A 17114-nucleotide genomic window follows, 5' to 3' on the forward strand; every position below is an offset into this window, starting at 1 on the left:
TTTTAACTCTTGTTTTGAATATAAAACTTCAAATTTTGTTGATAGCTATAAAAAAAAAAACCACTCACAAAATCATAATTTTTTGAAATAGACAGTACTTGAATCTAATTAATCTTTAAATTGCTTGTTAATTTAAAAACAAACTTTTTAAAGTTAACAAGCAATTTAAAGAATTTAAAGTTATAAATGCTAAAAGGTTCTTTCTGGAGTTATTATATATATATATATATATATATATATATATATATATATATATATATATATATATATATATATATATATATATATATATATATATATATGTATATATATATATATATATATATATATATATATATAATAACTCCAGAAGGAACCTTTTAGCATTTATAACTTTGTAGTGCCTATCTGATAAACTAATGCCTAAAAATTTTTTATCTTAAAAATAAAATCAGCTGCCTACCATGCTGTTGTGTTATTAACCTTCTAGCACACAGCATTGGGTAGTTAATAACTAAAAGGTACATAAATTATATAACAAATGCGAATTATTTGAAATTTGAGATTTCTGCACAAGCAAACAAATACTTTTTCTTCACTATTATTAAACAAACTAAATTTAAGCAAATTAAAATTTGTATTTAGTTTTACTGAGAATTTTTATTTTAATATATTTATTCTAAAAAATGAAAAACAAAGTTAATATATAATAACTTATTGTAAGAATATGTTTTGTGAAATAAATAAAACCACTTTCTAAAATTTAGAATAAAAGATTCAACCCATTTAGAAGATGCGGAACTGGTGCATTCACTCATTTATCTATTAGAGACTTTTTTTAGAGATAAGTGTTTACATTACTTTCAGATGTGTATTTGCTTTAAATCTGTATTGTTTTTTGAGTCGCTATATTGTAAGTAGTAACTGAAGAAATAACACTTTTTGTAAAAATTTTTTACGAAGTTGAGGTTTAATATGAATGATTAAACACAATATTAATTATGTTTTTAGGAGTCACTTTATTTACATTTACGTATTATGATAGTAGAATAGTTTGAAAAAGCTGATAAAATATGATACGTGCTATTTATGCTTTATATTTAGTTTTAAACTTTCAAAATTGCATTGTGGGCTGTGTTCAACCAATCACAGTTCACAGCTATTCTCAACAAATAAGAAGTTGCGTTGTGACACTTTAGTTTTATATCTGTATCAAAGAATACGCACTTGCAAATTCTCACAAGGAAAGAATTATATCTATTAAGGTTGAAAATTACGAGCTTCACATTCATTCCAAATTAGTTTCTTATACTCCAAAGAAAATATATTACCAACTTTGTGAAAATAAGATAAAAAATATGAAGAGAACATTAAAAGAAACAGAATCATATTGAAAAAGGTCGCTCAATCGAAGGTACTTTCATGAGAAAATTTATAAAATCTTTTAGTAAACTAAATTTTTTTTATAACTTTCAATTTCAAATTATTTTAAGAGAATTCAATTTTACTTAGTACACACTTTTTTTCAAAATGTTCTTAAATATTGTCTCTCCTCCGTGTTTGTTTAGCGAAAAAATTTAGAGCCTTCGCACAGTGACTCAGGATGATTAAAAAACGGCAAAAAACTCAATAAATTTTAGAAAATTTTTAAATAATATATAATGTTATATAATATTGTTATATTTGAAAATAATAGTTTTTTGGGTCAAAAATTTCAAATTTGTTAACAAAAATATTTTTTACGCGCATCTTTTTTACGTGTATACGCGTTAACGCGCGCGCAAGATTTAGCTGTACGCGTAATTAATTATTTTAATTAAAATTCTAGAATTTTTAAGTCAAGACACAACATCTTGATACATTACTCTACTTGATATTTGCATAACAATGGTTTTTAAAGGATGTTGATGCATAAAAACTTTTTTTTTCAGATTTGTTATATTAATTTCATATTTTATTTTACAATCACTTTAATAACTTCATCTGGTAATGGTTTAATTGGTTTATGTAATATGGAAGTACTATGCAATAGCAGTTTGTGTACAGTAGGAGTCATAGCATACCTACCATACAAGCTCTCAATAAGTTTAGCTGTTTCAGTGGCAGTATGAATTTAATTCATCGTTATTAATGAGAAATCCACAAGATATGGTTATGAGAATGTTATGCAATCTTATGATCACAATTAACATAGTTTCAGAAAAAAACTGCATGATTTTTAAATGCTTTTGGCACAATTACCATTATTTCAGCTGCTAACATTGGTATTGTATTACCATCTATGTAAACACAGCTTTAGCAATATTTATTGTAGCTGCTGAAGTCAGAGAAAAAAAAATTTTTAGGATATTATTTAGTTTTTTCCACTAAAATATAGTGTAAGAATGGAACAAATATATATCCAAGAGCTAAGTTTCTGATCATTTGATATTGTTTATTGCTGAGGTCAGTATTCACTTCTAATGCAAGAGCTTGCTTTACACTCATATTTAAAGGAAAGGTTTCATCTAAAGTGTCTTTAGCTTTTTTGATCTGTAAAACATTTGACTTTTTTAAAAAAATGTACTTCTTGCAGAGACTAAAAATAGAGCATGATGCTCAACATCTAGTTCTTTTGTTTTTTCTCTTTTGATTTGCTCTCCTTTGTATATGGGGTTTTCCAGAACCAAAATGGTTCTGCGAAACCCCATAAGATTTTTTTGGACATAAGATTTTCTTGAAGCCATTGATGGTTTCTTGTTCTATAAATAAATCATAATTTCTACCACATTGTTTTAATTTTTTCTTCACTTTTGAAATAAATGTAGCTAAAGTAGTCTTTACTTTATTTATGTGCTCTTTGCTGATTCCTTCAGTTTTGTTTCATTTTGTTAAGTAAACCCTTCCATAATCCTAATTTATCCACTCCTAGTTCACGTATATTCGGGATAAGATCTAATCTTTTTGTTTTTATTGTATTTAAGAATCGCCAAGTTAATAGATTCATTAATGTATATCAAAAACATTTTTGAGTACTTTATATAATTTTTCACTTAAATAATGTTGCTTGTATATTACAGGAAATACTAAAGTTGTTAAGTAAAGCTATTTCAAATACGTAGTACATATCGAATAGTAAATCATTATTCAAAAAAAAAAAATCATTTTCACAAACATCTATGTAGCACATGATGACAAAACTATGTTTCTTGAAACTATATTTTACATATTAAAACAAGTTATACAAGTAAAAAACTCAAGTTAAAGAAATACAAAATTTTCATTGACATTAGTATTTCTTCATTAACTCCCTATACCACAGGTGATCGCAGCAATCCCTTTATATTCTAAAAGTAAATGTGTTAATTAACTGAAAGAAATATATATCTCGTTGGAACTCGGTGGCACATTTTTTTTAGCTGGTATTTAAAACAAAAAGTATGTATTTAATCTATGTTATTCTAGAAAATTCTTCTAATTTAAACAAAAAAAATCAGATTGCAATTTTTGTTTTCAATATATTTGAAAGAAATAAAGTTAAGAGATTATCTTAAAAGTAAATATAGACTTTAATTTAGATAGATAAGTCTCCATTTTTACTAATTAAAAATCTCTCATTTTTCAGATTTCTTTGAAAATATTATTAAAATTTTTAACTTCTTTTAACCATGAAATATAAAGTATAAGTTTTATGAAAAAACTGTTTTTAATTTTTAAATAAATAATCATTATAATTTAGTATTATTTAAAAAAGAGCACTATATTTACAAAAAAGTTGTGAGGGGTTTATTCCCATTTTTTTGTTGTTGTTTTGAGTCACTGTGCGTCATATCTGGCTGGCAAAATAAGCTTGTGCGTGGTAATAAAAGAACATCCTTTGGTTTTATATCAATATGTATTGAGAGACAGCATCTGAGATGACCCACAACATATTACAGTTTTTTTTTTTGCAAATTAGGAGTTCCTCCGAATATATAGATTAAAGCAACTTTGTTTCTTGTTTCTTTAATTAAGGATTTTTTGAGACAATCTTGACCTAAAATTCATGTTGTTCAAAGCTTCTATATCTAAAAATTCATGAAATTCATGCAAATCTGCCCCCACTATTTTAAGTATCTAAATGAGCAAAGAAAACTATTATTTGTTAATATTTGGTAATTTTAAATTATTAAATGTTTTTTTAAATTCTCGCAAATACCTTTTAAGACGGTTGTGTTTTCCATTCTGAGGGTATCTTATAAAAATTTTTTTATGGCCATTCGATCACGTGCATGCTATCTTAGGGTGGTCCATTTTAAACTTTTTTTTTGAAATTTTAGCCGGGGTTTTTACCAGTGATGACATTTTATCTAAAAACGTTAAATTCCAAAAATTTCGAATTTAGAACGAATTTTACATCCCCCACAAGACATTGGAAGTTCAAGTAATGGATTGCATAAGTGTTGCGCAAGGTTTTTACTAACAAACTGTTGCTTTTTCTTAATGGGGTTCACACAATTTGTTTGACAATCATTAAGGAATTATTCTACAAAAATTTATTAATTTAAGACTTATTGTACTTATCCCACAAGAGATTTGTTTTAAAACACCACAGATATTGCGTAACATAATTCAGTTTAGTTACTCTCATTCCAATACATTTCAAACATTATAATATTGATACTTTCGTTCCATTATGAATTTAATATTGTTAAATTGCATTTAAGGAAGTCATTAAGTCTTACTTCTCTTGAGATAACAATAGTTCTTAAAAACATGCTGCAACGTTAATAAGTTTAGTTTACAACGCTTTAAATGAACCCTTATTCTGTATCATTTTAATGTTGCAAAGTAAATATCTAAACGTATAGTCAATAACAGCGCTTATGTTACAAGCTTCAGTCGTGTATTAAACCACTACAATGGCTCCCATACTAAAGAAGATTAGTAGACCTAGTAAAAGTTTTGGAAATAATGTATCTATTGATGCAGAAGAGTCAGTACTTAGATCAGGAAAAAAAAGTTCACTACATTCGATACATATTCCAGCTGTTGCTATAAACAAAAATATTGCCGATAAAAAAAATCTGACGTTCTTCTCGTTTAAATCATTGGATTGTTGGTTTTTCCTTAGAAAACTTTAAAGGAGGAAAGCTACTATTGAATAGAGCTTTATTGCAAAAATATCTTTTTGAGAGAGAAAACAATCCTAGAAAAGAAACAAGACTCATTTCAAATCATCTAGTTAGTGAAATTGTTGAAAACTTTTGGTTACCTGCTCGTATTCCAACGAAGCATAACAAGAAGGACTGTGCTGATCAGATTGTCCGTTTGGTTAAAGAATATGAGACACTGAAAAAAATTCCTGAAAGCAGAAGACAAGAAAGAAAGTAACGCAAAAAGCTACATCTTTTATAATTAAACTGGACAGTCTGTTTGATATATCACATACAGACACTTACACATTGCTGAAACACTCTGGTAACGACAAATGGCTTATTGACTGGGAATTTCTAAAAAGCCAACGAAAGTTTCTTCAAGTGGGCTCAATGGCTGGAGTTGACAAAATACTTGCTGAAAAAGAGCGGCGACAACGCTACATCAAACTACAGTATCAGAAAAGAAAGATAAGAAAGGAATTGCTTCATATTAAGAAACAGCAACTCAAATGTTTAACCATTACTGATAATAATGAAGTCAACAAGGGCGACGAATTTTCTTCAGATATTACAGAAGAAGATGAAAGACATAAAAGCTTTTTAGTGAAAGAGAAAAAAATATACCATCGTAAATCAGCGATAACGATGAAAATTTCAAAAAGAGAACTATTAAAAGAAACGTGTACAGTTGCTAATGGATCCGGTATTAACGAAAGACAGCAGCTACTTATTTTGGGAAAGAATTTAAAATTAGGTGGAGCAGCTTTAAATGATGTTATACTTTTTAAATCATCACAGTTCATAGCGCAAAATCAGCTAACAGAATTGAAGAAGCTAAGTTAATTGAAGAAACTTGGATTCCACCTGAATATTTGGAAATTAATTGGGATGGAAAAACTTTCAAGCAAGCTACTGGAAAAAAGGAAGAGCGACTTGCTGTTTATGCAGGGTCACCTCCTAAATTGTTAGGTACTCCTAAGATTGCTGACGAGACTGGTCAAAAGCAATGTTGTTCAGTGATGAACCTATTTGATAAATGGCAATTAAAAGGATCTGCTGTTGCACTTGTCTATGATACAACATCTGCAAACAGTGGAGCATATAATGGAGCTGCAATTCTAATTATTAAGCAAATTGGTCATTCTCTACTCCAACTTGAATGTAGACATCATATTCCAGAACTCTTTATAAAAGCAACATCCAATGCTATTTGTGGTCTGAACAAATCACCAAGAGTTCAGTTATTTCAAAGGTTCAAAGAAGAATTTCTTAACCTCAACAAGAATATAAAAGAACTTAGAGTGTGGAACTGGCCTCGTGATCAAAATAGTTTTTTATTTCAACAAGCACTTGGAGTAAAGAAATGGGCAATGGATTGCTTGGAGAGAAAAACATTTCCTCTTGAGGACTATCGCGAACTAGTGGAGCTTACTCTATTTTTTTTCTGTGGACATATCAAAAGAAGTTTCCGCATTCGGTATGCTGGTTCTGATCATCATGCAAGTGGATGTCAAAAGCCATTTATTATACAAAAATATTCCTACTATCTTGTACTTTTGAACTTACTGATGAAGAAGCAAGAAAGTTTGAGAGGATGGCTGAGTACATTTGTCTTTTTAGCGCAAAGTACTTTCTTCAATCTGCTATTACTTCTGCTGCTCCAGCTAATGACCTGCATTTCTTTTATTTAATGAGGAAATTTAAATAAATCGACCTTGAAAGTGCAAAGGAAACCATCAAGTCTTTTGAAAGACACCTTGGATACTTATCTTAGGAGCAAGTAGTCTTTTCCTTGTTCGACGACTCTATGAGTTATGCAAAAAAGAATATGATGGGTCAGAAACTTATAAACTTAACAAGACCTAAAGTATTTACTCCATATAAACCGAAGACTTCGATTATTATTTAGCGCGACAAAGAAAAACCTTTTTTATCGTCTTTTATTGGCGAAAAGCCATGGTTACTTTTTCATTTGTTAAAATTAAATAGACCCCAAGAATGGCTAAACGTTCCATCAGAACATTGGAACAATTTCGAGGACTTAAACGCCGCAAAAATATTTGTATACAATCTTTCTTGTGTCAACGATATTGCAGAGCGAGGTATCAAGCTTATAGGAGACATCAAAGACAAATGTTTTGATCCAGTAGAGAGAGAACAACTTGCTCAAGTTGTGGAAAAGCATCGAAACAGCTTTAAAGGTGCATATTTCTCAAAGAAATCAATTCAAATTAATTTTCAACAAACAAACAAATAAAATTTCAGTGACGTTATTAATTGTATATTTATTAACACTTCAATATATCTTTTGTGGGATATGTACAAATAGTCGTAAATTAATAAAATTTTGTATAATTGATTTCTAATGGTTAATAATTAAATTGTGTAAACCCCACTAAGTAACTATAACTATTAGCGAATAAAAAAGTTGCGCAACACTTGTGCAATCCGTTATTATAACTTCCAATGTTTTGTGGGGGACCTAAAAATTGTCCTAAATTCAAAAGTTTTTGTATTTAGGGTTTTTAGATTAAATTTTATTACTGGTAAAAACCCCGATTAAAATTTCAAAAAAAGTTTAAAACGGACCACCCTAATGCTATTTCCATGACAAGCAAGCTTCTTGCGAGTTGTGTACACTTCTATCAATCTATGCCAAAATGTTCCAGAAATGTCCGTTTTGAAATGTTTATGATTTTCCTATTTGTTAATGACTGCATCTTTTTTCATGAACTCTGAATTTAGATTTGTTTCATAAACAATTTTTTCCTAAAAGTTAATATTCGTTTGTAGCGTTTTTTGTTGCACACATGATTTTTTTACTTTTTTGGGGGCACTAAATTTTAGGCTTCCAATCATAGAAAGGAAACCAAGTTTCTTAAAAATAGATCAGATATAGAGAAAAATAGATCCGATATAGAGAAAAATAGATCAGATAATAGAGATCTCCTTTTATTAGTTTCTTTTAGCTGTTTTTTGCATTTAGCTTTTCGCATCAAGTTTTTTTTTTTTATAAATAAAACTTATTTTCTTTAAAATATCTACTTTTCTCCTTATTGTTTACTTATTGTTGCTTATTGCTTATTAATGAGCATAAAAAGATCTGGTAGAATAGTGCAATAATTTGTATAATAAGGTAGTCTCAAAATAAAAAAAGGTTTTTTATGATGTTGTTTTATAAAAATTAAATTTAAGACGTCGATCCAAAAATCAATTAAACCTATTCTACTATTCGTTTTTAAGCTAAAAAACTTATCTGAAGAGAATCAACAATTTATTTTTTTAAAAAAGTGCTTTTGCTTTAAAGTAAGAGTTAATTGAAGTATTGTTATTTAAGTACTGAAAATAAATTTTTTTTGCAAATAATTAGAGTAAACTCTAGTCATAACAAAAATATCAGTATCATTTCTATCCTGGTCTAAAGATAAGACTTACTGCAATTTTCAATATTACATAAGTTTTAAATTTATAAATGTAAATTTATTCAGTTGAGCTTTATACTTTAAAAGAATAGGTTTAAATAAAGTTAACTAAAAATTAAAGTGCCATTTCATATTTGGAATATTAGTTAAAAATAAACTTATTTTTATTAATCCTTTTGGTGAAACTGCTCATAAAGATTTTTATGAAATAGCAGCATTAACAAATAAAGAATATAATTTAGATATATATTTAGGTAATACCATTATTCAAAAAGATACAAATCTAAGTAATAAAGGAATATTTTCTTGTGGTCCTGTATGTGTTGAGTTAATAAGATACATCTTTACTGTCTGAAAAAGAGATTTTATCTTTTTTTAGAAACATCTACAAGTGTTACGATACAAACCAAGTATGAGTTAGAATGTAAGGAAATTAATGTAAAGGCTTTATTACCTGAATCATTAAATAAATTAGAACCTACCGATATAGTTAATTTTCAACATCTACAAGAAGAAATTAGAAAATAACACTTAAAGATTCTAGCAGAAGATCCTTTAATTACAAATTTAAGATTAGAAGAGCAAAATGAATTCTTAGAAAATAATTGCATTAATCATCCAATTCAAGTAGAAATTAGAAAATTTACTCAAGAGAGTAAATTATTGGAAGTAGTTGATGGAATAAAAGAATATTTACTACAAAAACAAATGTCTAAAACAGTTTTAAAACAAAAAAAAACAGAAGAGATAGCATCTAGTTCTAAACCAAATACTGATTATAGTGATAAGCCTAGTATTATTAACAATCCTGGAGGAGGGGATTGTGGTGTATATGCAATTATAGATGCTATCCATTGTAGTAAAAGTGCTCTACCTGGTATAAAGCAAGAAATAAGGACCAAGATTACTAATACCATAAAGAATTTTATACTTTTGTACAGTACTCTTGAAGATTATGTAAAAAATTCGGATACACATCTATCACAAAAAAAAATTGTAGATTTATATAAGAACATCTTTAATCAGGATGGTTTCAGAAACTTTAAGTTTGTTATAAAAAATAAGCTTGAAGCTCCATTAGAAGATAAAGATACTAACGATGAAACTAGAGCAAGTCTTAGAAGTAAAATAGATCTTGTTAATAATATATATGATTGGGATTCATTACGGGATATGCCTCAAGAAACTTTATTAGAAATATTTAGATTGTGTAATAGCCTAGACGTAGATGTACAAGCTATAATCAAGGATCATAACAGGCAAGATTTGCAAGGCATTTTAACTAATGCTTTAGACAATAATACTGAGATATCTGTAAAGGAAAGTTTATGGCAAACTTTATCAAATAATTATTATAACTATGCATCTCAACAAAGTATATGGTTAAACAGTAGCGAATTAATAAGGTATTTACTGACACAAGGATATATACAAAATGGAATAGATATGAACTATTTAGATGGAACAATCATACAATTTATCAATACTGAAGGTACAATAATAGGTTTATTTAATAACGCCCAAGATAATAGCGCATATAATGTAGGGAAAGCGAGAGGCGCCCATTGGCAAGCAGTATTGTATGGAGCAGATATACCAACAAATGATGTACAAACAACTAAAGAAGAAAAAGAAATTGTAAATATGAAAGAACAATATAACAAAGAAAAGATTGAAGAAGACTTAACTAAGCTTAGAGAAACCAATTCTTTGATAAATCAATCAATAGCTGTTCTTAAAAATCCTAGTTTAGATACAACAACTTTTTTGAGTTGTATTGGGCAAATGGGGCATAAAATCCATGATATATCTTGGAAGGAAGATAACCAAGATTGTATTAGAAATAAACACGGTTACAGAAATCGTTATCAAAAAAAAGGAAATGAAAAAAATCTGGAAGGAGCAAAATTAGATTTTGAGACTCTAGCACATTTAAAAGATTTAGCCAAAGATCAAGACTTTCAATGGTTACTAACTACCGATCCCAGATTAATAGAAGCTAGCTTGATTATTTTCCAAGAAAAAATTAATTTTATTTTATATCAATACCAGAATCAGAATGTTTCTGCATTTACTGAAAAGCATAATACAGATGTAGGTTTTTTACGAACAGCATCTGCTTTCTACCACGATATAAAAAGTGTAAATAAATTGATAGAATTGCTTACTGATTTAAATCGTGTTGAATCTAGATCTATAGATTTAAAAAACAAAATTTACAGGTACCATTTAGGTTATACATTCAGCAAGATAGGAGAGATTGCCAAAGGAATTTCAGAATTTATTAGACCTGAGACTTACAGTACAGCAGAAACCAATTTAAGAAGATTTCTTTTTGGTAAATTGGGAAATTATAGGCAAGAAATAAAGAACTATCCTCATGTAGTATATAATATGAGTAACAATAAGTTACTTCAAATGAAATTTCTATTGGAGGAAGCAATTGATAATGGTTTGATACAATTTCTACGGCTAATAAAACAAGATTTGTTGGACTCCTTAATTGTCTCTGAGGAAGAACATGGTTATCTGGAATCAGTTACTAATATAAATGCCAAATATGAAGGTATAAATGTTCTAGATCAATCTCAGACCAAAGCTTCAATAAAGTTTTCAAAATTTGAGTGCGATAATTTAGAGGTATTTTACATATTAGAAAATGGTACAGAAAGTGATTTAGCATAATATTAGAAAATGGTACAGAAAGTGATTTAGCAAAAAAAATCGAAAGATGTAAGTCTCAACAACTAGAAATAAATGGTAGAATTGACTTTTTAACGGAAGAGCTAAAAGTGTATCAACAACTTCCTGAAGTACAACAAGATTCAAGCAATTCAGTGACAAGCATAAAAGTTGATCAGCAAATAGCTATAAATAGATTTATAAATCAGGTGTTGAAAGCAAGTGTAGCTCTTGAAATCAAAAAGCTTTTTGTCAAAATGACTAACACCTTACAACAAGAGTTAGAACAAAAATTAAACCCTGAACAGATGAAGCTACTACATTTGGTTCAGATATTTGTTGTTTTAGATTCAACAAAATTAGAAAAAGGTACAAAAAAAAGTGTTGATGATCTAGATTTGGTGAAAATTATTCCTCAGAAAATAATAAAATATGAAAAGGATGTTGAAAAAGCAGTAAGGCAATTTCTAAGTAAATATAACTCTACGCATGATAATAATCTAAAATACATTAAAATCAAAAAATTGCTTGAGAATAAAGCTGAAAGATGGCAATTGCATTTGTTTCAGGTACTTAGTAAATTAGAAAATAGCAGAACAACAAAAAATTTAACTACTATACAGCAACAACTACATGCTAAAAGAGAGGAGTTTACTAATGTAGACTATAAGATTCAGTTGACTACAAATCTTTTAGCAAAATTTAAAACAAAGCTTGAAGTTAATATTAATACAGTTGAAGCGGTTTATATTGCAGAAAAAAAGACTACTGTGCCAAAGCATATTAGAGATTTAAAAAAAGCCGCCAAAGAAGCTAAATTCATGGATGATTTAAACAAAGATCATAGTATTGCTGATTCTATAAAAATTAATGCTAAGTTAATGTCTATGGGATTTCTTGGACAATATTATAAAAATGTGCTCGAGTATATAGATAACTTAGGCGGCGATAGTGTTTTTATTTCCTCTTCTACTTTTAAATCAAGTATAGATAAAGTATTAATAACTCGTCATAAACAACTTATGCACAATCCATTTGACTTAGATGTTTCTCTGGTAGAAGTGGTTGCTGCAGACAATATATTGCCATGGACTACAGATTTAAATTACCTATTAAATTTTTTTGCTTCTAAAGAAGGTTATAAAATGCTTATGACAAATTTGCCTTACGAAGAGCAGCTCATTATAGAAAAAAATGCATTTAATGTAGATGAAAAAGAATTGTACGCTACCATGGTACACTTACATTCTTTATTGCGGTTTGTACAACCTTTTCAGGTCTTACAGCAGATAGATGTACCAAACTCCTTAAAAAATGAGCAAATTCGTCCATGGCTTAAGATAGATATGTTATCTTTAGTAATAAGAACTAAAAATCAAATTGGTTCTTTTGATAGCTTATTACAGGCTAAGGAATACTATCTTGAAGCACAAGAATATATTGCACAAATTTTGGATAAAACAATTCAGCAAAAAGCTAAAATTAAAATCTATTCCAATTACCTAGAAACATTATTTTTATCCTATGAATTTGTAGAAGCGAGTGAGGCTTTAAATATATTGTTAAGTGAAAATTTATCTCCCGAGAATAACTTACACATTTACACATCTTTGGCTTTTTGTGCTAACAGAAAAAAACAATATGTTCAAGCGGTGCGGTATTTAAAGCAAGCATGCTCACAACCTGAAGTTGATATAGCAGAATTAATCTCAATAAACAATTCTTTAGCAGCATATTTTATAGATTTTGGTCAATTTGCACTTGCCAGAGATGCAATTAAATTACAGAAAATTTTATTTGATTTAAATAAGCACTCATCAATACAGGAACATGGAGAAATTGCTGAAACATTTTTATCTTCTCCGGTCTTATTAGAAGCTTGGCTCTTATACTCAGAAGGGACATGCACAAATAATAAATTACTTATTGAAAAAAGTATTCAAAAATATTTAGATATAGAAAAGGTAATGATGAAATTTCATCCAGGATCCGAAGCAACTAATCGGTATGGTTATAAGCTGGGCCGATCATTACTTATTTTAGGTGACTTAGACAAGGCAGCCGTTCGGTTATATGGTGCTTCCCTCCAAATACCATCTGTAAAAAAAGAAGAGATATTAAAAGGTACTCAACAAAGAATTCAACTTGTGTTATCAACATTGTTCAAACTAGCTAAAGCCTATGCTTTAAAAGATGTTTACAAAACATTCTTAAAAATACATAAGAAGCTTAATATTGCAGTAAATTTTGAGAATTTTGAGAATGAATTAGCTTTTATAAGTACTCTAAAACATCTTTATGACGATTTAGCTATATTATATATTCAGGAAAAGAATTTATCAGAGGCTAAGCAAGCTTTTATCAAGGCAGAGCTGTCAACTAAGTTTATAGACTATATTAAGTATCGTATAGGCAAAGATGTATTACCTTATATAGAAATGAATCCTGAAGACGATTGGAATATTGCTTTCATCCTAAAAGATGCAGAAGAAGAAAAAAAAATTTTTACTTTAATGTCAGAGTGGCTAGATGGTACCAACTCTATTGGAAGAGAAATGATTAATTCACAGAGAAATCTAACTAAATGGCTTTCTGCTTTTTCAGATACTATTTCTTGTTATTATGAATTACACGAGATTAAAATTTTAGATATGTCGCAACATACTCAGCCTAATGACGAAAAAAGTATGATATGGATACAGTTATACAAGTTTATAGATTTCTTACATGAAACATATAAATATAGTGTGGGTGGTTATGTACGCATTTGTGTGAACATTGAAAAAGTTAAAATAGATTCTATTTTAGATAGATTAACTAAAAATCCAGTTAGTAACATGCAACGAAAGTTTACTCAAAAAATACTGGATATATGTTCAAATCAAAACGAATTTTTAGGCTACATCCTTGCAAGATTTGGAGATAATTTAGAAATTCCTGAGAATTATCAAGATCTTGCACGGAAATTAGGAGTCATAATGGCTACAAAATTAATAGTTGGATACGAAACTGGAATTATTAGAGATACTACACCTGTACAAGTAGTAGAAGAATTTTTATTAGAAGCTAGCTATGAAAGAGAAGCAGTGAAAAATTTTATCATTTGTAAAGATTCAAGTCAATATCTAGCTTCTTTTGTAAACTCAATGGTTACAGAATTTGAATATTTTACAATGTTAGATTTAAACACTTATATGGAAATAGATCTGAGTGGTGAATGACATCATTTGTAATTCCGTCACCGCTTTACACATCTAATTAGCACTACCGTTTACCAATACTCAGTGGTTTTCTATTGACTGAGAATGAAACAACACGGTTTGTTGTTGTGATATCCTATGATTTGTTAAGTAATACATAAAATTTTCTATTGTTTCAGAACCACAATTGTTATATTTTTGGTTCTCTACTACTTGTTGCTTAAATTCTAACTTCTGTCCAGTAAATTCGAGTTCTTTTTTTAAATCTATTAATAAAATCTGTTCTATAGCTTTATTTTCTGGATCAGAATATATTACATAAAAGCCTTCACTACTTTTTTTAAAAATCAAGTCTACCCAATGTTTATTTTTCACATTATATGGCGCTAAAACAATATCACCTTCCTTAGTATCTAACCTAGTCATCTCTTGTATCATTTTGTCTATATCTGTATTTCTAGCAATTAATTGATATCTAGCTGGTAATATTTTTATTTTCTCTTTTAGTTCAGATTCCAAGTCATTTATTCTGAGCTGAAGAATTTTTTCCTTCGCTATAGTACTTATTAAACCAGTCACTATAGGGTAAATTATAGCTATTATTTCCCTCATTAGTACCATTACCAGAAAAATTCTTACCTTTAGGGATTTCATAACATCTTACATCAACTTCTTTATTTCAGAAACATTTAATCGAATTACAACAGTATCCATTTTTTCTGTTAATCTGATTGCATATTCTTTAGTTTTAGTTTGCTCAATAGCTAGCGTAGCATCTTTATTATACTTAAACTCTATTACAGCTCCTTTTTTATCTAGTTCATCTGTAAATATTATATCAGCTATTCCCTCACCAAGGTATATCTCTGTACCAAATTTAGATATAGATTTGAGCTAAAGTGTAATGTAAGATACAACACAATGTATAAAATCTTCATTAACATGAAAAGCTTTCCCTGTAATTCTGAATCTGCAGTATCTCATCTTTAATTTTTTCAAATTTGGGGAATTTTATAATTGATTCTTTGAAGTTTTCCGTAGCTTCATCAGTTTCTATTTTACCTTTAGAATCAAGAACTTTTTGCAATTGGTCAATTGTATTAATGTTTATAATATTCCTGTAACTCATTCTGAAACTCAGTTTTTACTTCGTTATTTGGTAGTTTAAATTCTTTTTCTTCAGAAACACATAAGCGTTTTTAAAACGTTTTTTTTTACGTTAAAAAAAAAACGTTTTTTAAACGTTCAGAACGGCAATATTAACAAAACGTTTTATATAAAATGTATAAAAAACGTTTTATAAGACACGTTTAAAAAACGCTCTTTAAAAAACGTTTTAAAAAACCTTCTACAAAACCCAACTTTTAATTTTTTAGAAAGAAACTGTTGGTTAAAGTAACAAGAAAGATAAAAGGAAACATTTTATCTTCTTAAAAACTAAAGTTTACAAATCTTAAATACGTTAACATCGTAAAGAAATTTCTGGTTGCTTCAAAGCACATTTACGTGAGTAAAAGGTGCCCGCTTTAACAAATTTGCAATTATTGCATCGAAACCCGACTCTGTATATGATTCGTGAGACGTCGATGCACAAGCTAAAAGAAATATATATATATATATATTTTTTTTTTTGAATGTTGACATCTTGTATAAGAGTGTATGTTATATTGATAATAAACATCAAAGAATACGAATTCTCTAAATACAAATATTAATTTATTATGAGAAATTTTCGCTGGATTATGGTTACCAGCATCATCAGCTCGTAAAATTATTTAAATTTACAAAAAACGGTTACAGTTAACTGACGTCAGCAGTTGAATGGCTTCTTTCTTTCTTATTCTTACGTAAAAACGTAAAAAATGGTGTCCAGAATTTAGTTTTTACAAATTGCCCATTATCAAGATTTTCGGATTTGCTTGTTTAGGCTTTCCTGAGCTTCCTCAGAGTATTGAGCAATCGGCAAATCAAATTGCTTTAAAATAGAGCAACCATGTATCAGAGTTTTGTGAACACTGGGTGGCATTATATACCAACCATATTTATTAACAATAAGTTTAGCTGTATCAGTACAGTAAACTTCAAATTGATCAGTATCAATACGGTACCTACATGGCATTGTAATAAGGACAATGTGCATTCTGTTTATAACATCTATATTAACCCCTGTTATTTCAGAGAAAATCTCAGAGTTCTCAAATGCTCTTCTTGAAGTGTTTCCATCATTGCTATTACCAAAACCTACTTTGGGCTGGTCAACAATGAGACTCAACTTTTCTCTGAACTTTGATTTAATTAAATTCTTCCTTAAATTTACAGAAAGCTTCTCTTTTGAAAGTTCTGGCTTGAAACTTCTGGTTTTCCATTTTATAACCTAAATGTAAGATGAACTCAAAGCATTTTACCCAACAGTGCAAATTTGACATACCTAGTTTAAGGGTTTCCTCATTTACAGGCTTTTTTTTAACTAAATCTATATCATTCATCTCTTTGGGCTTAAAACCACACACATTACAAGACTGAGTTGACTTTGTGTCAGTCAATGAATTTATTAATTTCCCATCAAACATGGTCATATCAATTTTAAAAGTACCAGCAATATTCAAATCTGTTGAGAAGGGTTTTAACTGACTAATTTGAGTTTCAAGATCAGTTTCTTTTTCTTTACACAACGCTGAGATCTCTTTTTTACATTGCCAGTGAAGAGGTCTACA

At 28.7% G+C, this 17114-nt stretch overlaps 1 protein-coding gene across 2 annotated transcripts in view; it reads left to right on the forward strand.

Annotated features, from left to right (window-relative positions):
- LOC149893833 (uncharacterized) overlaps window positions 1-16075 on the forward strand; it is a 33934-nt gene extending 17859 nt beyond the window's left edge. The window contains exons 2-4 of one of the 2 annotated variants that reach the window (XR_016454905.1): window positions 747-1393; window positions 8898-14518; window positions 15777-16075. Coding sequence is in view for 1 of the 2 variants with exons in the window: in XM_090095609.1 (XP_089951735.1) it covers window positions 11458-14421 (2964 nt within the window). In the remaining variant the exon portion in view is untranslated. Of the gene's footprint in view, window positions 1-746; window positions 1394-8897; window positions 14727-15776 lie in introns of those variants that run through there. The other variant, XM_090095609.1, reaches the window with a different exon arrangement.
- The last annotated feature ends 1039 nt before the right edge of the window (window positions 16076-17114 follow it).

This window comes from Hydra viridissima, unplaced genomic scaffold (genome assembly GCF_058129835.1).
Source record: "Hydra viridissima isolate aposymbiotic clone 2 unplaced genomic scaffold, HvirCarnegie_v1 scaffold_1, whole genome shotgun sequence".
In the NCBI taxonomy this organism is placed as follows: Eukaryota; Metazoa; Cnidaria; class Hydrozoa; order Anthoathecata; family Hydridae; genus Hydra; species Hydra viridissima.